This window comes from Schistocerca gregaria, chromosome 3, assembly GCF_023897955.1.
Source record: "Schistocerca gregaria isolate iqSchGreg1 chromosome 3, iqSchGreg1.2, whole genome shotgun sequence".
In the NCBI taxonomy this organism is placed as follows: domain Eukaryota; kingdom Metazoa; phylum Arthropoda; class Insecta; order Orthoptera; family Acrididae; genus Schistocerca; species Schistocerca gregaria.
Genome location: NC_064922.1, coordinates 365,268,296 through 365,294,204, shown reverse-complemented (window position 1 = coordinate 365,294,204; position 25,909 = coordinate 365,268,296). Strand labels below are relative to the sequence as shown.

The 25,909-nt window shown below is 45.0% G+C and overlaps 1 protein-coding gene across 3 annotated transcripts in view; it reads left to right on the top strand.

Annotated features, from left to right (window-relative positions):
• LOC126353821 (potassium voltage-gated channel subfamily KQT member 1-like) overlaps positions 1 to 25,909 on the top strand; it is a 2,608,463-nt gene that overhangs the window by 2,539,536 nt on the left and 43,018 nt on the right. For 2 of the 3 annotated variants that reach the window (XM_050002938.1, XM_050002941.1), the window contains 4 exons: positions 3,491 to 3,622; positions 3,701 to 3,811; positions 5,914 to 6,123; positions 24,843 to 24,993. In XM_050002938.1, coding sequence (XP_049858895.1) covers positions 3,491 to 3,622; positions 3,701 to 3,811; positions 5,914 to 6,123; positions 24,843 to 24,993 — 604 coding nt within the window. The remainder of the gene's footprint in view (positions 1 to 3,490; positions 3,623 to 3,700; positions 3,812 to 5,913; positions 6,124 to 24,842; positions 24,994 to 25,909) is intronic. The other variant, XM_050002939.1, reaches the window with a different exon arrangement.

Genomic DNA, 25,909 nt, shown 5'->3' with positions numbered 1-25,909 from the left:
AAGTAACGAAGATTGATTTGTGAAGAATAGGAAGATGGAACTGCCGCGAATGATTTTGCTATTTTGTGCGAGTTATTTTGTAGACCTAGTGTACTTTTGGCTTACGAAGTACATACTATAGGCCTTTGTTCCAACAGACGGGTTCATATGTACCGTACGTTTTCGACTCAGTTTGGACATATTTACAAAAATGATCATGAAATTGATAGTTTATTTTTTTATTGTCAGTCGTCATTAGTTTACTTAAATTTACATGTAATTATTTCACTGTATCCAGTAAAGTTCTAGGCTACAAAGAAGTAGTGTATTAACTTTATTTTGTGCCGGATGTTTCATACTGTGTGCCAATTACAAATATTTTGATTATTTATTCTATTCGTGTTTCTTTTGTCTTTCTTTCTCCAATTTTTTTACCACTTTACTCTTTCTTTTGGCAGCGGTGAAGTATCTCCTGCACTTGCTTTTTTTCTGTCTCTTGAAAGCTTCTAAAGTTCTTTGTTTTTGTTTTCAAGATGTGTGTTCTGAATCTCTTGTTCAGAAAGCTTCATTTCTTCTTGGTCTGTTTGAGTTTGATGCATACACTTATATTTGTTCTTAAAGTATCGGAATATTTATTTTCTTACTCTGCTTTCCTCCATTATTTTTATGTGTCCAAAGAAACTGGCAATTTTTTACGCATTTTATCTGAAGGTTTTTCGAATTTCCTAAAGTGTTCATTGCTGCCGCTTAGTATTTATTTTCAAGTTTCTTGTTGTTTTCGATCCCAGAATGTTTCAATGGAATTTTCCTTTCTTCTATATTCTCTTCATTTAATCTGTTTTGAGTGAATCAATACATTCTGCTGCGTAGAATCAGTGTTTTTTGTTTTGAGTGAATCAATGCATTGTGCTGCGTAGAATCAGTGTTTTCTTATTGGCTTGCTACAATGCCCGACTTTTGCATTTATGTGATCGCGAGCGATTGTTTTATTAAACTTTTCAGTTTTTCATCAACATATTAACAATTTACAGTATCCTCTTTTGTAAAGTAGGAACTATTACTGCCAGGATATTTGTGACTCATTTGAATATATGTGTTCACGCAGTCATCATTGCACATTGCACTTTTAACTGCCGTGTTCTCGTTTAAGCACCCTACCATTGCCAGTATTTTGATAATTATGTATGAGCTTCGATGAAAGTTACGTTAGTCCCCTGTCCCCATTATATTTCAAGCATCACCAAAAAATTTATGTACAACGTAAACTGTAGTTTAATCTGTGCCTTTGCACACTGTTTGTTCTTGCAGCCTACCCCTACAATCTAGTTACCCTTTTCCACTCCCTGTCTTCGCCGAAATACGTACTAGGCATATAAACTAACAAAAAAATTCGCAGCACCAAAAAATAATCAATACATTTTTCTAGGTAACACTTTTATGTGATTAACATTGCAAGTTCACAGTTTGATGTAAGCGCGAGATTAGGCACTGTAAATGTGAAATGCTGGTGCATTAATAACCGGTGTAACGGCCAGAATGTTTGAATGCAAGCATGCAAACGTGCATGATGCATTGTGTAGTACAGGTGCCGTGTGTCAATTTGTGGGATGGAGTTCCATGCCTATTGCACTTCGTCAATACAGGTACGGTTAATGCTGTTTGGTGATGACTCTGGAGTTGCCATCCGATGATGTCCCATGTGTACTCAATAAGAACAGACCTGGTGATCGACACTCCGTAGAGCATTTCGGGTTAAAACAGTGGTACGTGGGCGAGCGTTATCCTGTTGGAAAAACCCCTCTGGAACACTGTTCTTGGATGGAAACACACAAGTCGAATCACCAGAATGAGGTACTGATTTACAGTCATAATGCGTGGCATAACCAAGAGAGTGCTTCTGCTGTCATACCAAATCGCACCCCAGGTCATAACTCGAGGTGTAGGTCCAGTGTGTCTAGAACGCAGACAGGTTGGTTGCACGTCTTCAGCTGGCTTCCTCCTAACCAACACACGGCCATCACTGGCACCGAGGGAGAACCACCTTTCATCGGAAAACAAAAACAGACCTCCACTCTGCTCTCCAATGGGTTTTCACTTGTACCACTGAAGTCGCACATGGTGGCGGTTTGGGGTCACTGGAATGCACATTACAGGGCATCTGCCTCGGATGTGATTTTGTAGCAACCTTTGTGTCACTGTGGCGGTAACTGCTGCGCAGATTTCTGCTTCAGATGCAATACAAAACGCCAGAACAGAACGGCGAACGCGATGGCCTTCACTCTCTCTAGTGCAACTTGACCGTCCAGATCCGGTGGTCTTACGACCGTACATTCTCGTGACTACCTGCCAGCGTAAAGTGGCTACATTGTTGCCAAGCCCATCTGTAGTATCGCAGAAGGAGCGTTCAACTTCTCGTACCCTATTGCACGACCTCTTTCAAACTGAGGGAGATGTTGATAATTGTTAAACCGGAGCCAAGGTAGCCCCTGCGGGTCGCAACCCATATTACGCCACATAGAATGAGGTTGTCTACATCCAAGGCGTACCAAAAGAACCATAGTAAACAGCGGCTATTTACATACAAGCTAATGGAAATAGACATTCCGAGAACTACTTCCTGCACGAGGATCTCGAGCCACGCCCCGCAGGAAGTATCACTACGCCAAAATCTGATTGGCTGGAAACAGTTATTGAGGGGCTAGAACCAACCCCGAAGTTCAGTTCACTCCGGATGCCGATCTCGTGTACTTCGACTGTTGAAGATTACGTCTTCGTCTCGGAATTGGACTGTTACTAGTGGGTGGGTGTGCTATCACGAACCTTTGTGGAAAATTAGAAGTGAACTTTTGTTTGACTCAATTAGGAGACTTTTACTGGCATCGTTATTGTTACCTTTCGTTTGTTGTTTAGTCATCAACCTTGTGAACTTACATCAATACAAGTTGTGTTTGTGAAAATTTGCGAATTGTTAGTCACAACAATAATGACGCCCTTGTCTGCTTAAAGGCATTCCTGACTAACATCAGCTCACCACGTACAGTGTTAAAGGTAACTAACGCTCATGACTGTTACAGCAGGTATTTAAAGCAAATCTGATCTGCATCCTCATAGTGCGACTGGCGCAAAGTTTGAAACACGCCTACCAACTTTCGTTCGTGTCGTACAGCTTCTTCTTGGAATTGCGATTTTTTCCGTCAGTGTACTATAAATAAGGCTAGTGTTATTTTCAGACTGAGACTACGAGAATATTATGTTCCTCAGCTAGTGTGACAGAAATTGTGCTTTACACATAGATGTAGATGAGAGCGTCTAATCTCTCTCTTCCATTGCTGTCAATAGCGTTTGCGAATCTGGTTCCTAAGATTTTAAGAGCTGCATGTTTGCCATCAGCTGTACAATTTATTCTTAAAAATAGAAGAAAAGAATAAATTGAACATCTGATGGCAAACAAGCAGTTCTCCAAATTTCTGACAGCTCTATCGAGTCACCACATTAAACTGTTCGCTTCTAGGAGCTGATCACGACGCTGTACATCGGCTTCCTGGGTCTCATCTTCAGCAGCTATTTTGTGTATCTGGCTGAGAAAGACGCCGAAAATGAAACAGACTTCAGCAGTTACGCAGACGCGCTGTGGTGGGGTGTGGTAAGTCTTTGTACCTGTTTGTCTAAGTGCGGCCTGTACTGAGCAAAGCTTTCTGATCGAGTACGTTGTTGCCTGCAGATCACTGTCACGACCATCGGATACGGAGACACCGTGCCCAAGACTTGGATGGGCAAGATCGTCGCCTCGTGCTTCAGCGTCTTCGCTATTTCTTTTTTCGCCTTGCCAGCAGTAAGTACACTAATTCAGAGGAGAATCAGAACGTATTTTAAGTGACTGGTTTAAATTTTAGTTGTGCTTCCATATATCGACAAATACATTAGTGGCAGACAGTGATATCCTTAATGAATTGTATCCTGTGACGCGACCCCCCCACCCCCCCCCCCCCCCACCCCCCAACCCCAATTCTTACTTTCAGTATATAAAGTACTCAATGCACGCTGGTTGCCACGAACTAGGAACATCATCTAAAAGCTGTTAATTATAAGTTCGAACGTAGTAAGTTTCCTAAAGACAGAAAAGCTACTTTTCACAAATCAGTATCCCTCGTGCGAAACTCAGCTTGCCCTTTTCTCACATGATACAAAACATTGATGCAGGGCAACAAGCAGATTATATATTGCTAGATTTCCGGAAAGCGTTTGAAAGCGATTGACTGCAGACTGTCTCAGGTAAGTGGATGGCTCGAAGACTAAAGTAGTACAACCCAGTATGTTGTCCTCGGCGGCGAATGTTCATTAGACAGAAGGGTATCGCCACGAGTGCTCCAGGGTACAGTGACAGGAATGCTCTTGTTCTCTTTATGCGCTGATGAGCCAAATAAAGTGTCATACCTGCCTAATCTCGTGTAGGGCGCCCGTGAGCACGCAGAAGCGTCTCAACACGACGGGGCACGGACTCGACTAATGTCTGAGGTTGTGCTAGGGGGAATTGACACCATGAATCCTGTAGAGCTGCCCACAAATCCGTAAGAGAACGAGGGGTTGGAGACCTCTTCAGCACAGCACGTTGCAAGACATGCAGATATGCTCAGTAATGTTGATGTCTTGGGAGTTTGGTGGCTAGCAGAAGTGTTTAAACTCAGAAGAGTGTTCGTGGAGACACTCTGTAGCAGTTCTGGTTGGTTGGTTGGTTGATTGGGATTGAAGGGACCAAACAGCAAGGTCATCAGTCCCTTGTTTCAAATGTGGTCCATTCAGATAGTGTGACACCTCAGAAAAGTCAGAACGATAAAGGGAAAAGGCTAAAAAACGTAACAGTGCCGTCATTTCGTCAATGGTAAAAACAAAATGAGGTAGGTCTGCAAGAGAGCGACCCCAAAGATATGCTAGAGGCAGGGGTGTCACATTGTCCTGCATAAATTACCCAAGTCCGTCGGAATGCACAATGGCCATGAACGGAGGCTGGTGATCAGACAAGATGCTTATGTATGTGTCACCTATCAGAGTCGTATCTAGCCGTACCAGGGGTCCCATACCAGTCCAACTGCACACACCCGACACCATTACACAGCCTCCATCAGCAGCTGACATGTAGGGTCCATGGATTCATGAAGTTGTCTCCGTACCCGTACACGTCCATCTGCTCGATACAACTTAAAATGAGACTCTCCCAACCAGGCAACATGTTCCCAGTCATCAACAGTCTAATGTCGGTGTTAACGCGCCCAGGCGAGGAGTAAAACTTTGTGTCGTGCAGTCATCAAGGATACACGACTGGGTCTTCGGCTACAAAAGCCCACATCGATAATGTTCCGTTGAATGGTTCGCACACTGACACTTGTTTGTAGCCCAGCACCGAAGTCTGCAGCAAACTGCGGAAAGGTTGCACTTTGTCACGTTGTATGATTCTCTTGAGTCGTCGTTCGTCCCTTTCTTGCAGGATCTTTTTCCGGCCACAGTGATGTCGGAGATTCGATGTTTAACCAGATTCCTGACATTCACGGTACACTCGTGAAATGGTCGTACAGGAAAATCCCCTCCTCATCGATTCCTCGGAGATGGTGTATCCCATCGCTCGTGCGTCGACTGTAACAACAAGTTCAAACTCACTTAAATCTAGATAACCTGCCATTGTAGTGGCAGTAACTGATTTAACAACTGCACCACTTGCTGTCTTATATAGGCGTTGCCGACCGCAGCTCTGTATTCTGCCTATTTACATATCTCTGTATTTGAATACGCATGCCTACACCTGTTTCTTTGGCACTTCAATGTAAAAACATTGTAACTTTGTAATTAAGAACTCATTACCGTGTAGTTGTGTGTCAGCCAGCAATGTCCAGAGCTACACGCTGTCTACATGTGGCTAACCGGGCCGTACCTCCGCTACAGGGCATCCTGGGCTCCGGGTTCGCGCTCAAGGTGCAGCAGAAGCAGCGGCAGAAGCACTTCAACCGGCAGATCCCGGCGGCCGCCATGCTCATCCAGTGCCTGTGGCGGTGCTACGCCGCCGACAAGTCGTTCAACAGCCAGGCCACCTGGAAGATCTACGTCAAGGACAGCGGGCAGCCCAGCCAGAGCTCGTCCGCGCCGCTGGGAAAGGTAGGCGCAGCCCCTAGTCGCCTCTCCGCTTTCGGTGCTAGCAAGTCGCTTTCTGTCCGGCGCGCTGCACGTGGCATGATTTAAGACCACAAGTAGGCTGATTTGCTTTTCCGCAAGAGCTCTGGAGAGCAGCTTTGATCAGCAAAACCGTGACGACTCGACTGTGGACTGGGGTGACAAAAGTTATGGGAGGGCGATATGCACTGACACAGGTGGCGTATAAAAGGACAGCGCGCTGGTGGAGCTGTCATTTGTACTCAGATCATTCACGTGAAAAGGTTTCCGACTTGATTATGGCCGCACGAGGGGAATTACCAGACTCTGAACCTGGAATGGTATACTATGTGACCACAAAAGCATACGGTTTTCATATTAGGTGCATTGTGCTGCCACCTACTGTCCGGTACTCCATATCAGCGACCTCAGTACTCATCAGACATCGTCAGAGAGCAGCATGAGGCGCTCCGCGGAACTCACGGACTTCGAACGTGGTCAGGTGATTGGGTGTCACGTCTGTACGCGAGAGTTTTCACACTCCTAAACATCCCTAGGTCCACTGTTTCCGATGTGGTAGTGAAGTGGGAACTTGAAGGGACACGTACAGCACAAAAGCGTACATGCCGACATAGTCGGTGACTGACAGAGACCGCCGTCAGTTGAAGTGGGTCGCAATGTGTAACAGGCAGACATCTAGCCAGACCATCACACAGGAATTCCAAACTGCATCAGGATCCACTGTAAGTACTATGACAGTTAGGCGGGAGGTGAGATAACTTGGATTTTATGGTCGAGCGGCTGCTCATAAGCCACACATCACGCCAGTAAATGCCAAACGACGCCTTGCTTGGTGTAAAAAGGGTAAACATGGGACGATTGAACAGTGGAAAAACGTGTGGAGTGACGAATCACGGTACACAATGTGGCGATCCGATCGCAGGGTGTGGGGGGATGGCGAATGCCCGGTGAACGTCATCTGCCAGCGTGTGATATGCCAAAATTCCAAGGCGGTGGTGTTATAGTGTGGTTGTGTTTTTCATGGACAAGTCTTGCACCCTTTGTTCTTTTGCATGTCACAATCACATCACAGGCCTACACTGATGTTTTAAGCACCTTCTTGCTGCGCACTGTTGAAAGGCAATTCGGGGATGGCGATTGCGTCTTTCAACACGATCGAGCACCTGTTCATAATGCACGGCCTGCGGCGGAGTGGTTGCACGACAGTAACATCCCTGTAATGGACTGACCTGCATAGAGTCCTGACATGAATCCTATAGAACACATTTGGCATGTTTTGGAACGCCGACTTCGAGCCAGGCCCCACTGACCGACATCGACACCTCTCCTCAGTGCAGCACTCCGGGAAGAATGGGCTGCCATTCCCCAAGAAACTTTCCAGCACCTGATTGAACGTATGCCTGCGGGAGTGGAAGCTGTCATCAAGGTTAAGGGTGGGCCAACACCATATTGAATTCCAGCTTTACTGATGGAGGACGCCACGAACTTGTAACTCATTTTCAGCCAGGTGTCCGGATACCTTTGATCACATAGTGTAGTTGCAGCTAAACGCATGGCACAGTCCATTTCGGAAATCATTAGAGAATACAATATTTCGGTATCCACAGTGTGAAGAATGTGGCGAGGAGCACAGAAACACAGTGGCGGACAGCGCTCACTTAACGACCGAAAGCAGCGGCGTTTGCGTAGAGTTGTCAATGTGCTAGCAGACCAGCAGCACGTTGTGAAATAATAGCAGAAATCAATGTGAGACGTACAGCAGACGTACCCGTTAGGATAGTGCGACGAATATCGGTGTTAGTGGACTATGGCAGCAGACGACCGACATAAGTGCTGGAGAGAGCAGCCCTCCGTAACTTAGAGCAGACGTTGATACGGTAGAGCTCAAGTCCGATAAAGGTAATGCTACTGTTCTCATGTCACGGGAGGGCTATATCCATAACATCCATGTGTTATTGAATGACTCAGCTTATTGCAAAATCGATAAGGATCCTACCAATCGAGTGAAGCGGAAAACAGCAGAACTTCTACCTAAAGTTCTCTGCCAAAGTGGGTCATCAAGAGACTGATATCAAACGATTCAGTTTCACCTAGACTGTATGAACTGCCCAAGGTCCACAAAGGAGATGTGCCTTTACTTCCTGTAGTAAGCAATATTGGAACCTATGATTTGGCCAAATACTGGGCGTCTTTACAGAAACCCATTTTAGGCAAGTGTCTATATCATATAAGAAATTCTAGTGATTTTATCACCAGATTTCAGTCACTTAAGCTGGAAAGCAGCGACTTGTTGGTCAGTTTCGGTGTCGTTTCGCTTTTTATAAATATGCCTTTAATGGACTCACTGCATCTCATCAGTAATAGGTTTGCGGCTGACATTACAGCTTTGTTCGAGCACACTCTCCTCGATGTGCTTTTCATTTAACAACGAGATTTTTGAACCAACTAGTGATGTCGCCATGAGGAGACCTTTGTTTCCACTGGTGGCCATTCTTTTTTTATGGAAGATTTTGAGGTGCAAGCACTCGCCTCAGCTATTTTAAAACCACTAGTATTTTGGCGGTACGTAGTCTGGCCATTTTGGCGGTACGTAGTCTGGCCTCATGGTTTGGACAGTCTCCGAGAATATCTGCAATACCTTAACGCCGTACATACATGAAAACGTAAAATTTACTATGAAGATGGAGCAAGATGGTCGCTTGCCGTTTTTAAACGTCTTGGTGTTGTGGAAGAGCGATAGAACACTTGGACATTCGGTTTTTCCAAAGCCCACTCATAAAGATCTGTATCTGCAAGTTAGTAGTTCTTACCGTCCGGCACAAACGATAAGCGTTCTAAAGACCTTAATACACCTAGCTCATACAATCTCGGATGTCGATAATCTGCAAACGGAACAGGACCACCTGCAAACTGTGTTCCAGAACAAGGGATACTCATCCCAACAAGTAAAGAGTGCGCTACAGACGTATAAACGACAACACAAATAAGAGGATGAGGCCTTAAAAGCGTCTGCTTACTTACCATTTATTAGAAATATTTCGGCCAAAATAGAATATTAAGAAGACGTAAAGTTCAAGCAGTTTTTCGTCCTTCTCCTAAAATCTCGGCGCCTTGGGATCTGTTAAAGGGTACTTAGAGTTGCGAAAGGCAGACACTTACAGAATTCCGTGCCAATACGTAAATCTTGCGTAGAACAAACGACGCGCACAGTGCAGGAACGGCGTCGTAGAACGTCGGCGGCATACTCGCCTCCTCCAAGCCAGTACGTCCGCTGTCGCCGAACATTGTATTTCCACTGGTCACTTGATGAAACACTACCGAACGAAAATTGTGGCCCATACGTCAAACTTATGGAACTCCGTCATCAATGAATCAGTGGATATACGACTGTCTGAGTCCCTTATTAACTGAGTCGGCAGTTTCCAGTTAAATTCTGCATGGAATGCCGTCATAGAAAAACTTCGTGCTCTGCGTAGCTGGTGTCGTTTGCCATGCGAAGACAGTCTATCTGATATCTATGAAGCCAGCTTTCACCACAGAGGGCTCGAGACGCAGCGCACAGACATGCAGACAAAGAGCGCATGTCCAAGGCCAATTGGACGCGTCATTCATGTTTTGGCGGGGTCTTAAATACGTGAGCTCAGGGCATTTTCTGTCAGTATTCATCTCAAGATGGCGCGAAAACTCTGCGCTGAAATATTGTAACAGCAAGCTGCAGACATTCGGCACTTCGTCCGAAATTTTATGGATCAATCTGTACACAGAGAAAGTTTCAAATCTCACAACTTACTGGAACGCAGGAGCACACCCTGTCATTTTCAAGGTAAAACTGCAACAGGTAAACGTTGTCCGAACGAATTTAAAACTTGCACAGCGCTTACTTCCTGCAGTTTAGGATTGAAAATGTCAGGTTATGCACTTGCCGAAATATCGGCGTTTATGGACGACATCACCCGGCTGCATTCCCGTAAGTTATCTGAACATTGTATACGCCAGGAGAAACTCAGATCTCACACAAAGAACCTGTATTTCTGCATTCCGAGAGCTGTTTTGAGTGCTAACCGTTTTCCTGCACCATATTTGGCAGAAAATGTGTTGTGTTTTTGGTGTTTCAGAATGTTCAAATGTGTGTGAATTCCTAAGGGACCAAACTAACTTATGTTAAGAACAACAACACACGCGTGCCCGAGGGAGGACTCGAACTTCCGGCGGGAGGGGCCGCTCAATCCGTCACGTGACGCCCTAGACTGCGTGGCCACTCCGCACGGCCTTTTGGTGTTTCCATAGGTTTTTGCGTCCCCTGTAGATGACGTTAATACCACCTACTTAATACGGTTTTGCTGAAATGTTTATCATTTCATATCAAAGCACGCTTCGTGTTAATGTGGCGTTCGCTACTTTCCGCTTTCGTGATTTTTTCAATTTTAATGAACAGCAGTGTACTACGAAAATATTTTCACGTTTCATCTTTGGTCAGAAGCGGGTGACATAATCTGGCGTTGTTGTTCGACCAGCACCACACTCAGGGGAATTACGCGGTGTCAGCATTGAACTTGGGATGCAGACTGATGTTAAATTTTAGTCAGTCTGCAGTATCTCTTTGTTCTCGACTGTGAAAACGAATATAGTGGTCGCTCAACACGGCGTACCAAATGCTGTACCAGTCGTACCCATGTGTTTGATCAAACGTTCAACGGCCATCGCCTTTGGTGGCATCCGGTCCACATTGCAGACGTTGGTGTATGAAGACAGTCACATAGAACAGGCGTACGCACCGAATTCATTGCTCCTGAGGAATGCTACTGTTCGCCAATCCGTAAGATAAACTTTTGACTTTAGAACAATGGAATATAAAAACCTTTAAAAAACCACATAAGCAAGACGTTATTACGACTCCACCTGTAGTCTTCTTCCCGTGGGCCACACCGTAGAATCGCTTGTTGCGAGGGCATTCACTTGTCAGCAGTCTACGTCTGCTTTCACTGAAATGCATGCTCTCTGTTTTGCTTGTGACGAACTGCTGTCGCGCTTATCAACAGGAGCTTCATCTGCAGCTGTTGCACAGTAGATATAGTTTTGGCTTTAGTTTCACTTTTTGATGCACGCTCTCGTTCGCCTGAAGAGGCAGACTTCCTTCTTTTGTCAGGACGTGAAAATGTTTTACTAAAAATAAGACAAGTAAAATTGAAACTGTCATAGCAGATCGAGCACTTTCCGTGTTTCAACGGCATTACTACCGTGAAGAAAATATTTGTGGCATACGATCTAACTGTCGAATCAGAGAATTCCTCAATTAAAAAATAATTTCATAGTGTATAGCTTAAGCATTCTGCCTGTGGGAAAAATGGAGACCGTCTTGTAAACAAAATTCCTTTATTAAATTTTTCCGTCCTCGGATCGCGCAGACGCTTTCATAGCCAGAAACTACATTATGAAATCAAACCAGCTATTACATGCGCGTATAGTTTCCACACATTTTGGTACGTTGCCTGAGAATTCGTCATATTACGATTCAACAGACCAGGAGTGGCGCGTCTAGTGTAAACATATCATGTCTTCTGATTTGTGGAACTGGAGTTTACAGTTAATTACATAACAGCATAAAGCTACTCGTTCTTAAATCGTAAATATCAGATTAAAATATATCATTTACTTTGGACATGCCCTTCTAAGTAAAAACTTGTAAAGAGTATGTGTCATTATGTGCTATACTGTCGTAAAACTCTGTTCACATTGCTACGTAGGTCATTATCTGCAACTGTTGAAGTACTGACATACTTCAAACATTAGATATATTTAGGCTATTTTTATTAGTTTTTCTTATTCGTCGTTACTGCACATGTACACCACCAAAAGTATAGTAATTATTTTAGTATTATTTAAAATACAAGAAAGCTACCACCGGCCTATTCACGAATATCTGTGTAATTTCGCAATCCATTCTCAGAACGCTTTAGCACATTTGGTTTATTTTATGCATAACTTGTATCAATCAGTTCTGGATCACGGCAGCGCCTTCATTTTCAATGTAATGTGAAAAATACAAAACTGCATTAGAGAATAAAAACACATACAGAGATTACGCCAAATTTGGATGTTCATTGGTAATGTTTCTGTTGCATCACACGTTTGAATAACGTTTGGCATTTTGCAGTGGAATAGAAAATCGAAAGAGTTAAGTCTAATACAACAGCAAGAGGATAAATTGCCTTTCATTAGTGGCACGTAATAGCATTATCTATGTGTGCTCCGAACATTATCCTGCGTGCCTACACCTGCCGCAATACACTCCTGGAAATTGAAATAAGAACACCGTGAATTCATTGTCCCAGGAAGGGGAAACTTTATTGACACATTCCTGGGGTCAGATACATCACATGATCACACAGACAGAACCACAGGCACATAGACACAGGCAACAGAGCATGCACAATGTCGGCACTAGTACAGTGTATATCCACCTTTCGCAGGAATGCAGGCTGCTATTCTCCCATGGAGACGATCGTAGAGATGCTGGATGTAGTCCTGTGGAAAGGCTTGCCATGCCATTTCCACCTGCCGCCTCAGTTGGACCAGCGTTCGTGCTGGACGTGCAGACCGCGTGAGACGACGCTTCATCCAGTCCCAAACATGCTCAATGGGGGACAGATCCGGAGATCTTGCTGGCCGGGGTAGTCGACTTACACCTTCTAGAGCACGTTGGGTGGCACGGGATACACGCGGACGTGCCCTGTCCTGTTGGAACAGCAAGTTCCCTTGCCGGTCTAGGAATGGTAGAACGATGGGTTCGATGACGGTTTGGATGTACCGTGCACTATTCAGTGTCCCCTCGACGATCACCAGAGGTGTACGGCCAGTGTAGGAGATCGCTCCCCACACCATGATGCCGGGTGTTGGCCCTGTGTGCCTCGGTCGTATGCAGTCCTGATTGTGGCGCTCACCTGCACGGCGCCAAACACGCATACGACCATCATTGGCACCAAGGCAGAAGCGACTCTCATCGCTGAAGACGACACATCTCCATTCGTCCCTCCATTCACGCCTGTCGCGACACCACTGGAGGCGGGCTGCACGATGTTGGGGCGTGAGCGGAAGACGGCCTAACGGTGTGCGGGACCGTAGCCCAGCTTCATGGAGACGGTTGCGAATGGTCCTCGCCGATACCCCAGGAGCAACAGTGTCCCTAATTTGCTGGGAAGTGGCGGTGCGGTCCCCTACGGCACTGCGTAGGATCCTACGGTCTTGGCGTGCATCCGTGCGTCGCTGCGGTCCGGTCCCAGGTCGACGGGCACGTGCACCTTCCGCCGACCACTGGCGACAACATCGATGTACTGTGGAGAACTCACGCCCCACGTGTTGAGCAATTCGGCGGTATGTCCACCCGGCCTCCCGCATGCCCACTATACGCCCTCGCTCAAAGTCCGTCAACTGCACATACGGTTCACGTCCACGCTGTCGCGGCATGCTACCAGTGTTAAAGACTGCGATGGAGCTCCGTATTCCACGGCAAAATGGCTGACACTGACGGCGGCGGTGCACAAATGCTGCGCAGCTAGCGCCATTCGACGGCCAACACCGCGGTTCCTGGTGTGTCCGCTGTGCCGTGCGTGTGATCACTGCTTGTACAGCCCTCTCGCAGTGTCCGGAGCAAGTATGGTGGGTCTGACACACCGGTGTCAATGTGTTCTTTTTTCCATTTCCAGGAGTGTATCTCAGGCGTGCCATTATTCTTTATCATACTACTATGACAAACACAAATATTTGTAATGGAGGCCGTTGAGTTTGTATCTCTCTCTCCCTCGTTTGTCTGCTAGCAAATAATCAGTACACAAAAATGGTACGTTATACCGGACTGGAAGTTCTCAAGCGACCACTTTCCCTCAGTAATCGTTGTAGCACGGCCCCGCCATGCAATTTCTTACTAATATGTGTCTGAGCATACCCTCTAGGAGTTTTCATTCTAAATACTATAATATGCAGGGTGTAACAAAACGGTATGCCTAAACATTTAAAACATATTCCTCACACATAAACATACAACAGGACACATACAACATGGATATGGAACTAGAAGCTTTATTCACATGTTACAGCCCATTCATTACAACCATTTATAGCATGTGAGTCATAGTACCAAAATGTACTATCAGACATTACGAAACTCTTCTTTACATGAAATGTTCGGAATACCCTCTGTTAGCAACCAGCTTTCGCACTGAAACTCAGATGTATTGATGTACCCCTGGAGTATCAAGCATGATTTCTCCGCCTTCCACAAAACAATCACGTACACTCTCTTCATCTTGTACCGGAGACCTTCCAGCTGCCTCCACAAAAGTCTAGAGAGGGCATAAACTGATCAGATAGATCATTATGACCCCTGTCCACAATGAGATTGAATGTGGCGTGGCGGTATGGTAAGTACGTAAGCGGAGCAGAGTCGAAAGGGGTATCATTACAGCGACGATACAGACTGTAAATGAGGAAATCCAGTGGTCCATAAGGGACTTTGACAAAGCGCACAAATTTATGAGCCGGCGCCTGTGAGCAAGCATCTCGGAAACTGCGGTTAGTCGACTGTTCGCGTGCTCTGTTGTGAATTCCTACAGTAAAGGATTGAAAGATGGTGAAATAACGAACAGACGGCAAGACATCGGATATCCTCGCCTCGTGACAGAACGTGGAGATCTGGAGCTTTCCCGTTCTTTAAAGCGGGAGAGGAGGTTATCTGCGCAAATCTGACGACAGAGTATAATGCTGATAAAAACACCAGAGTTTCACAGCACACTGGCCTTCCATCGGACCTTTGGTAGTAATGAAAGGAATTATGACAGCTGTGAATTACCTGAATATTATTGCGGACCACTTGCATTCCTTTAAGCCTGATATCTTTCCCGACGGTGATTACGTCTTCCAGCAGGATAATTGCCCGTTTCACAAGGCCAGAGTCGTGCTGCAATGGTTTGAGAAGCATGATAGTGAACTTGTGTTGGTATCTGGGGCACCAAATTCACCTGATCTGTATCCGATGGAACACATCTATGGCGCTATCGGGCGCCAGCTCTGCGCCCGCAAACACTGGCCTTTAATTTACAGCAATTTTCTGAGCTATGCATAGACATCTGGTGCCCATCAGTGTAGGTCTAGAGAATATGGAGCCGAAGGAATTAGCCTACGGCAGCTACTCTTCAAGAGGGGAGAAATCGAACAGCTGAAGCTGTCAAGTCACTCGTGTGTGCAATGAATCTACAGGGTGATTCAGTGCGAAAGAAGATAGAAACACATTACGCATGTCATTGGCTAGTGGAAGGTTCATGGTTTTGTGTTCGAATTGACAGTATACCATACATTCTACATGAGCACGATGCGTTGCTCGAGAAACATCGAAACGGTTGTCTATTTCATTCCACACACGAGTGACTTGATAGCTTCAGCTGTTCGATTTCTCTCCTCTTGAAGAGTAGCTGCCGTAGAAGGGACAAAAACTCTGTCTTTTACATCTACACTACATTTACATCCATACTCCGCAAGCCACCTGACGGTGTGTGGCCGAGGGTACTTTGAGTACCTCTACCGATTCTCCCTTCTATTCCAGTGTCGTATTGTTCGTGGAAAGAAAGATTGTCGGTATGCCTCTGTGCTCTAATCTCTCTGATTTTATCCTCATGGTCTCTTCGCGAGATATACGTAGGAGGAAGCAATATACTGCTTGACTCCTCGGTGAAGGTATGTTCTCGAAACTTCAACAAAAGCCCGTACCGAGCTACTGAGCGTGTCTCCTGCAGAGTCTTCAGCTGAAGTTCATCTATCATCTCCGTAACGCTTTCGCGATTACTAAATGATCCTGTAACGAAGCGCGCTGCTCTCCGTTGGATCTTCTCTGTCCCATCTATGAACCCTATCTGGTACTGATCCCACACTGCCGAGCAGTATTCAAGCAGTAGGCGAACAAGTGTACTGTAACCTACTTCCTTTGTTTTCGGATTGCATTTCCTTAGGATTCTTCCAATGAATCTCAGTCTGGCATCTGCTTTACCGACGATCAACTTTATATGATCATTCCATTTTAAATCACTCCTAATGCCTACTCCCAGATAATTTATGGAATTAACTGCTTCCAGTTGCTGACCTGCTATATTGTAGCTAAATGATAAAGGATCTTTCTTTCTATGTATACACAGCACATTGCACTTGTCTACATTGAGATTCAACTGCCATACCCTGCACCATGCGTCAATTCGCTGCAGATGCTCCTGCATTTCAGTACAATTTTCCATTGTTACAACCTCTCGATATACCATAGCATCATCCGCAAAAAGCCTCAGTGAACTTCCGATTCTATCCACAAGGTCATTTATGTATATTGTGAATAGCAACGGTCCTACGACACTACCCTGCGGCACACCTGAAATCACCCTTACTTCGGAAGATTTCTCTCCGTTGAGAATGACATGCTGCGTTCTGTCATCTAGGAACTCTTCAATCCAATCACACAATTGGTCTGATAGTCCATATGCTCTTACTTTGTTCATTGAACGATTGTGGGGAACTGTATCGAACGCCTTTCGGAAGTCAAGAAACACGTCACATACCTGGGAACCCGCGTCTATGGCCCTCTGAGTCACGTGGACGAATAGCCCGAGCTCGGTTTCACACGACCGTCTTTTTCGATACCCATGCTGATTCCTACAGAGTAGATTTCTAGTCTCCAGAAAAGTCGTTATACTCGAACATAATACGTGTTCCAAAATTCTACAACGACAATTAGGTATCATCAAAATATTTGGCCTCACGCAATGTCGTGTGAAGCTGATCTACAGTAGGCCGATCTCTGTCGTAATGATAATTGAATATAGGAACACCAAATCACATCTTGTGTGGAAGGATCCAGTAATGTTTGGCGAGTTATGTACCCACACAGAAAAAAGTTGCAAGATGTGAGGTCTGGTGACCTGGGAGACCAAAAAGCAATGAACAAGATGTTGTTCTCCAACTCTTCCAATCCACCGTTGTAGGACGGCATTGTTGAGATAACGCCTCAGCACAAGGTGGGAGTGAAGTGGGGGGCCGCCATGCATAAAAACGAAATCATTTGAATCTTCGTGAAGCTGAGGAAACAACCAGTTTTGCTACATCTCTAGGTATGACATTCGTCTCACAGTTTCCTTCGCAAAAAAGAATGGTCCAAAAACTTTGTGAAAAGAAACGGCACAGAACACATTTAGTTTCGATGTCTCTCTTTCATGTTTGACGACGACGCCAGGATTTCGTGACCCCCAAATACTATCACTATGGCAGTTTACTTTTCCCGATAGAGGAAACGTCCATTCGTTCGAAAAAATGAGTGGTTCGGAAAAAGTGTCCTCTGCCTTACTGAAATACAAAGTTCGTACCTTCTGTTATAGTCGCCGGGACGTAATTGCGGCATTAACTGAAACTTGTAAGGTTTTATATTCAGGCGTCGTTTCAGAACACGCCACACCGTTGTTTGAAGAAGTTGAAGTTCCTAGCCTGCCCATTTCGGGACTTCTGAGGGCTCAGTGTGACTGCATCTCGGGAACGCTCAACAATTTCGTGGTCGTGCCTGGGCGACTTGTGCTCGTCCTCTTGCATATGCAATCAGATTCAAAGAATTTTGTATTTGCTTGTACAAAGAACTGGAAGCGAGGTGTAGGAAAGCTAGTGCAGTGAGCGCTCGGCTACGATCTACTCTCTTCTGTAAGAAGGAAGTCAGTACCAAGACTAAGTTATCTGTGCACCGTTCAATCTTTCGACCAACTTTGTTGTATGGGAGCGAAAGCTGGGTGGATTCAGGTTACCTTATCAACAAGGTTGAGGTTACGGATATGAAAGTAGCTAGGATGATTGCAGGTACTAGTAGATGGAAACAATGGCAGGAGGGTGTCCACAATGAGGAAATCAAAGAAAAACTGGGAATGAACTCTATAGATGTAGCAGTCAGGATGAACAGGCTTAGATGGTGGGGTCATGTTACACGCATGGGAGAAGCAAGGTTACCCAAGAGACTCATGGGTTCAGCAGTAGAGGGTAGGAGGAGTCGGGGCAGACCAAGGAGAAGGTACCTGGATTCGGTTAAGAATGATTTTGAAGTAATAGGTTTAACATCAGAAGAGGCACCAATGTTGGCACTGAATAGGGGATCATGGAGGAATTTTATAAGGGGGCTATACTCCAGACTGAACGCTGAAAGGCATAATCAGTCTTAGATGATGATGATGATGATGATGATGATGATTGTACAGAGGCGACTTCTTGTTGACTCGACGGTGGAATCCACGTTCACTTGAACGCTGGATTGACTCCGCGCACATGTCAACACACAAAATGTAACTTCTTGCGGTGGTGTGGTCTACGTGTTGCTACAAAGCGCAGCTGTGTCACAACTTTGACATGCGCAATGTGTTCCTATGTTTTATAGTTTGTCTCTAATAAACAGGTGAAAACAGATTTTTTTTTAATCACACGGTATTATTAGAAGCCGACGAGCATTAACAACGATGTGAGAAGGTATATTTCTCGACGCACTGTTAAATGCACATCTTTATGGCCGGTGTGGCCGAGCGGTTCTGGGAGCTTCAGTCTGGAACCGCGTGACCGCCGCGCGCAGGTTCGAATCCAGCCTCGGGCATGGATGTGTGTGATGTCGTTAGGTTAGTTAGGTTTAAGTAGTTCTAAGTTCTAGGGGACTGATGACCTCAGATGTTAAGTCCCATAGTGCTCAGAGCCATTTGAACCATTTTTCACATCTTTCATCAAATCATGCAGAGTATCCTGTACTGGCGTGTCCACACTTAACTAACCACACTGCACTGAATGGACCGAAAGGGTTCGACTCAGCGCAGGCCGTCCTTTGTGAAAGCTCTTTAACACAGTGGTTCAGCCCCGTGTCGCCGATATTTAAACTATTTTTATGCAGGTAACATGTGAACACCTGAACGAAGCAGTCGGCTGCGAGCGCAAACAAATGAGAATTTGCACTGCCGTGAGGAGATGAGTGGTACGACTGAACGAACCTCATCTCCTTCTCACAAGCCTGACACCCTTAACTCTGTATTTGTGCTTCTGTGAAAGCAGGACTGATGTACAGGGGATGGGCGAAATAATGTGAACACCTGTACTTACGTGGGAATGGTTTATTAATAAGGGGTTTGAAGCCCATTTGCCCACAATACAGCAGCAAATCTTCTTGGAATACTGGCATGTAATGATTGTATAGTCTCCAGTGGAATGTTACGCCAGTCTTCGATCAGTCGATCAGACTCTCTTGTTACTCCTGCAGTGACGAGGTAGACGGAAATCTGCTTCGGAGTCTGCGCTCCAATGCCGCCCACAAGGGTTCGCTAATGTTCAAGTCAGGGAACTTTGCTGGCCAGGGAAGACGCTGCCGTTCAGCTGCATGCTCCTCATACCACGATTGTACTTTCCTGGCTGTGTGAATGGGTGCATTATTGTCCTGACACATGACATCATTGTTGGGGAAAAACATTTGAATCATGGGATGCACCTGATCACCTAAAACGTTCACATAATCGTTGGTTGTAATACAGCCTTTGAGGGTAAGGATGAGTGAGACCAGCAGAATACCATGATATGGCTGCCCACACCATCACACGTCCACCTCCATGCTTAACCGTTGAAATCAAGTACTCACGATTGCAGGCTTCTTTTGGCGTTCTTCAAAAAACCCGGCCCGATGATGGAGACAACGAAAACCATGACTCGTTGGACCATATGACGTGTTTACACTGATCAGCCGTCCAGAATTTATGCTCCTGACACCCTGTTTTTCACTTCTTTGCGTTGGTTGTCGTCACTAATGGTTTCGGTATAGCAGCTCGTCCATGAGTATTCGCTTTACGGAGTTCTCGGCAGACAGAGTCGATAGGTACAGATCTCGAAGATGGTAATTGAGCTCTGCAGTCACTTTAGCTGCCGTAGTTTTCTGTTGTTTCGACACAATTCGTGTTAGCGTACGACTATTTCTGTCATTTAGTTTTGATGTGTGCTCACTATTACGTTTACACGATGATGTCTTTCCATGTTTTGTGTAGGCTGTCATGAATTTTGAAACAGTTGCTCTTCAAACATTCAATAAGTTGACCATCTTGGTTATTGATGCTCCAGCTAATCGGGCTCCCATTATCTTCCCTCTTTGGAACTTGTTAAGTCTTTCATTGCACGTCGACCTCGGCCTCTGACGGCAAATACGAAGTGTGCGCTACTCGTAAACCATCTGCACAGGTGCCTAGACCGTACTGAATAGGCACAGTCCAGCGTGGCACGTGCCTTACCTGCGTTGTTAACCGTCAAACACAACTATGCCATTGCTACCACTGTTCACATTATTTCGCCTTTCCCCCGTACGTTGGAAGGGATTACCGAGTCTTTTTAAGATAGCGGAAGTTGCACTATTACTCTGTGATGCACCTAAACCTTTTGGTAATGCCTACCGCTTTGCTTGCTGATACTGGCAGGGTATAAACGAGGTAGTACAGGCCCAGCCTCCATTGATATCTTATGCAACCACAGTTTAAAATAAGACACCCTCATCTAATACTGCCACATTAAGGCGTCCACACAGTACACTTTCTACAGCTACCAGTAGAGATACTCATGAAATTTTTACTACTTATTCTATATCCCTTGATAGAGACTTACGTAAAGAATCATTGTATTATGTGCTGAATTTTAATATTTCTGGACCATACACTGATAGAAAAAGTACACATTTCTTATCGATATACTGCAATACATGCACTGTAGTTGCTTCTGTGGCTACAAACCTCAATATAAAAATTGAATATACTCACGATGCTGATAATTTTTATTTGTTGTCAGTTTGCGAAAACTTCTGGATTACGCGTTTCTTCTTGGGACTAAACCACAAAAATTCTGCAATTTATCTATCTCTGAGTTGGTGATATTGCGTTTGTCACCTTGCCATCTTGCAGTTTCTCTCCAGATTTCTCTCTCATAACTTTTTCATTCTAGAACCTATTATTTCTACACATGTCCTATACATTCTTGCTTATTAACAGAATTACTGGAATCATAGACTTTTCTGCAACAGTTCTATGCTCTGTTATCGCAGTCTCCTAGAAGTCAGCATATAATGCACGCCCCATGACTCAAATGAATGTTGGAAAACACTCAACACGCCAGACATCTCCATTCCGCATTTCGGCCCTTTATAACGACAAATGAGCTCAATGACTGCATATTTATTGGAAAGGAAATAAAACTTTGATCCAATTTCCACTTCTTGTAATTGCCATAAAATCAGGCAATAATATTTGTTAATTCACACTCGGTATTTTCAGGCGCAGTTTCTTCAGCAGTTCTTTTAACTGAAAATTTACAAACATTTGCGACAACAAAACCAATAATCCTGCTGGAAAAAGTAACCCTCATTGGCGGCTGAGAGACAGTCAACAATGCAGACAAAACATCACCTGCTTACTTGCCTCTTCCAATGAACCTAAGGTCATACACAAACTTACATTGTTTTCAAACAATTTATTTTTCACTGTACATAATGTCATCGTTTGAGCTAACGATCCATGTGTCACGCATTTTATTATTAATCTGTTCACAATTCGCTTTCGGTGTAGCACATTTTCAAATAAAGGAACATCACTATCACACTGTTTTCACTTAGTGAAAATTACCTTCTAGCTCAGATAGCAACTTCCGGTTAATACACTCCTGGAAATGGAAAAAAAGAACACATTGACGCCGGTGTGTCAGACCCACCATACTTGCTCCGGACACTGCGAGAGGGCTGTACAAGCAATGATCACACGCACGGCACAGCGGACGCACCAGGAACCGCGGTGTTGGCCGTCGAATGGCGCTAGCTGCGCAGCATTTGTGCATCGCCACCGTCAGTGTCAGCCAGTTTGCCGTGGCATACGGAGCTCCATCGCAGTCTTTAACACTGGTAGCATGCCGCGAAAGCGTGGACGTGAACCGTATGTGCAGTTGACGGACTTTGAGCGAGGGCGTATAGTGGGCATGCGGGAGGCCGGGTGGACGTACCGCCGAATTGCTCAACACGTGGGTCGTGAGGTCTCCACAGTACATCGATGTTGTCGCCAGTGGTCGGCGGAAGGTGCACGTGCCCGTCGACCTGAGACCGGACCGCAGCGACGCACGGATGCACGCCAAGACCGTAGAATCCTACGCAGTGCCGTAGGGGACCGAACCGCCACTTCCCAGCAAATTAGGGACACTGTTGCTCCTGGGGTATCGGCGAGGACCATTCGCAACCGTCTCCATGAAGCTGGGCTACGGTCCCGCACACCGTTAGGCCGTCTTCCGCTCACGCCCCAACATCGTGCAGCCCGCCTCCAGTGGTGTCGCGACAGGCGTGAATGGAGGGACAAATGGAGACGTGTCGTCTTCAGCGATGAGAGTCGCTTCTGCCTTGGTGCCAATGATGGTCGTATGCGTGTTTGGCGCCGTGAAGGTGAGCGCCACAGTCAGGACTGCATACGACCAAGGCACACAGGGCCAACACCCGGCATCATGGTGTGGGGAGCGATCTCCTACACTGGCCGTACACCTCTGGTGATCGTCGAGGGGACACTGAATAGTGCACGGTACATCCAAACCGTCATCGAACCCATCGTTCTACCATTCCTAGACCGGCAAGGGAACTTGCTGTTCCAGCAGGACAGTGCACGTCCGCATGTATCCCGTGCCACCCAACGTGCTCTAGAAGGTGTAAGTCAACTACCCTGGCCAGCAAGATCTCCGGATCTGTCCCGCATTGAGCATGTTTGGGACTGGATGAAGCGTCGTCTCACGCGGTCTGCACGTCCAGCACGAACGCTGGTCCAACTGAGGCGGCAGGTGGAAATGGCATGGCAAGCCGTTCCACAGGACTACATCCAGCATATCTACGATCGTCTCCATGGGAGAATAGCAACCTGCATTGCTGCGAAAGGTGGATATACACTGTACTAGTGCCGACATTGTGCATGCTCTGTTGCCTGTGTCTATGTGCCTGTGGTTCTGTCTGTGTGATCATGTGATGTATCTGACCCCAGGAATGTGTCAATAAAGTTTCCCCTTCCTGGGACAATGAATTCACGGTGTTCTTATTTCAATTTCCAGGAGTGTATAATATTCCCAACCTGATTCACAGCATTCGAATAGTCACTGGTACACTTCCCACATACATGAGAAGTTTGTACTTTTTCTCGTGAAGACGAATGATATTGTTATGTGCGATTTATAAAGTTACGCGCACTACACACAGTAATTACTTAGTCCTTCTAAATTTCTCTGTTTATTCAAACCTTCTTATGCTTAGCATTTTGTACTTACAGAAAACTCAAGCGGAATTAACAACACGTCAACACAGGCTAATGAATAAGCGAATTTACAATCGAACAGTGACAGTCTGACGTCTGCTTGTATCGATGGATGCAGACAGTGCTGGAAACCATGGTGAACCATGACACTGTTTAGAATTCTTAGCTAAGAGAATAAATGCAATCCAGCAACAAAAAAAAAATGCACTGCTCGTGAACATAACCACAAAAAATAGATGCGGAAAGGAGCGCTGCATTTGTATTTACCAGCTCTGCAAAAACATTTTCTACACTTAAACTATGCATCGTATCGATGTGAAGCAACTGCGAAAATACAATGAAAATGTCAGACATTACACTAATATTATTAATCAAAAATCCCGTTTTTGACCCAATTTATTACTGTCTCCTGTAGGAATGAATTGTAGGTTCGTCGATTTGCCTGGACGGAAAAACATGAAGTCATTCCGAACAATCACCGACAACAATAACGTCTCAAATATTAATAGAATCTTTGTTTAAGATATGCTTTAACAGACGTATGAGGTTTCATGTTAGTCAATAAGAGCTGGTCTTGAAAATTTGCGACTTGATCATGCCGAGATAGTGTCAGAACCTTTAGAAGAACATTTACACTGAAGTAAACATTTACACTTGTTGAATAAACCATAGGCCGAAGCGTATCCGTGCAGAAAAATCAGCTAGTGATAATTACTGTCGATTTTATGTAAAAAGGTGTTTCACATGGTATGCTGACACTTTCTATTTCCCGTATGTTTTCCTCAATGAATGTACAAGGATTACATGTAGAAAATGAGCTCTAACACTGGAATGAAGCATCTCTGGATGCATGTCCATATAACATATTCTTCTATTTGTAAAGAATGTCTTCTGGAAGTTTGCCATACATTTCTGGTACATCCTGTACCTAGTGCAATTAAAGTGGATCGTATGTTCCATTAATAATAATATTTCACTGCTTACGTGTTTTATATTTACTGCATATACATGTTAAAAATACTGGTCACCTTTTGAACAGTATTAATAATTTTACGACTATATAGCCTTCTGCTGTTGCTTCAGTAGGCAGTTTCAGATGTCTATTTCTTTTTCAGTCAGATTTCATTTTAAAAGGAGTGTAGTGGACCTAACTAACGTGTTATTACTATGACTACACATCACGTGCGGACCTTCATTTAGCGATGTAACGTAACGTGCAATGTGGATAAATTGTTTTATTCATAAAGAAGGAAGTCTTAGCTGTAAGAAATATTATGTGCATTGCTTAGCGTGGCTGTCATACCTTACCCCTATCATCCCGTGTGTCCCTTGGTGTTTATATTCGCTTACTGAACACCCCGACAGTCTCTCATCCTCCAGGTAGCGAAGAAGGCAAGCGTCCTCAAGCGCAGGAAATCGAAGAATCGGATGGAGGTTCCCAGCAACGCACTCGAAGGGAGCACGAGGCGGGACAGTGAGGGCGACGTTGTTTTCTACATAGAAGAACCGAAAGCAGGTGAGTATACATCTCTCCCCTGTATTATTTCGGTGCCGTAGTTTTTTTCTCTATTAGCATTTGTCTGTTGTTGTGCAGCCACCCACCACACTATTGATGGTATTCTATTATGCACTTTGTTAATAATTATTTACAAAATGTTTGGAACGGACAAATGATGAAAACATGGCGCCACTAGAAACTACTCATTAAGTAATTACACCATAATACAAAAAACAGTAGCATCACATAAAATATCCACACATCATGTGCATGTTATATCTAGATACCGGTACTTGTATCACACATACTTTAGCGGTCGAACATCACGTTTAATACTGGTTCACTCTTTTGGATTGACAGCAACACTAATCCAGTATTAGAAGAGAAACCTCTGCGTTAAACAATGCTCGCATAACTTGTGTGTGTGTGTGTGTGTGTGTGTGTGTGTGTGTGTGTGTGTGTGTGTGGAAACTCATTCCTTTTGAGAGCTTGGTCGGATCCCAATGCTTCTGATAGTTGTCTCTCTCTTTATCGTTGATTAAGCCCAACACTCTTGGTAAGGGAGCCTGTCATTTAGTATTTCACCTAGTACATTACTCATTTCGTTAAGCTGTCTACTGTTTCACTATGAAAATTGTCATCGTGACATGGAATACATAAAAACATTGCTACACTTCCGGCTTGCTCACTGCAGTAACTTCTTTAATATTGTTCCGGCGATACATTTTTAGGCTCTTCAGAACACTTAGGAACTCTGTTAACTCGTGCTGTTTCTTGTACTACGCGTTGGCAACATCTTACTTCACACAATGTAAAATTGTTGGCAGTGTGACCGTGAACACAGGCCTGCACACTACGGCTGTCCGACTGTGTAAAGGCCGATCCACAGCTGATCGCCACACCACGTCATGTTACGTCACGTCAGAGTGTATTC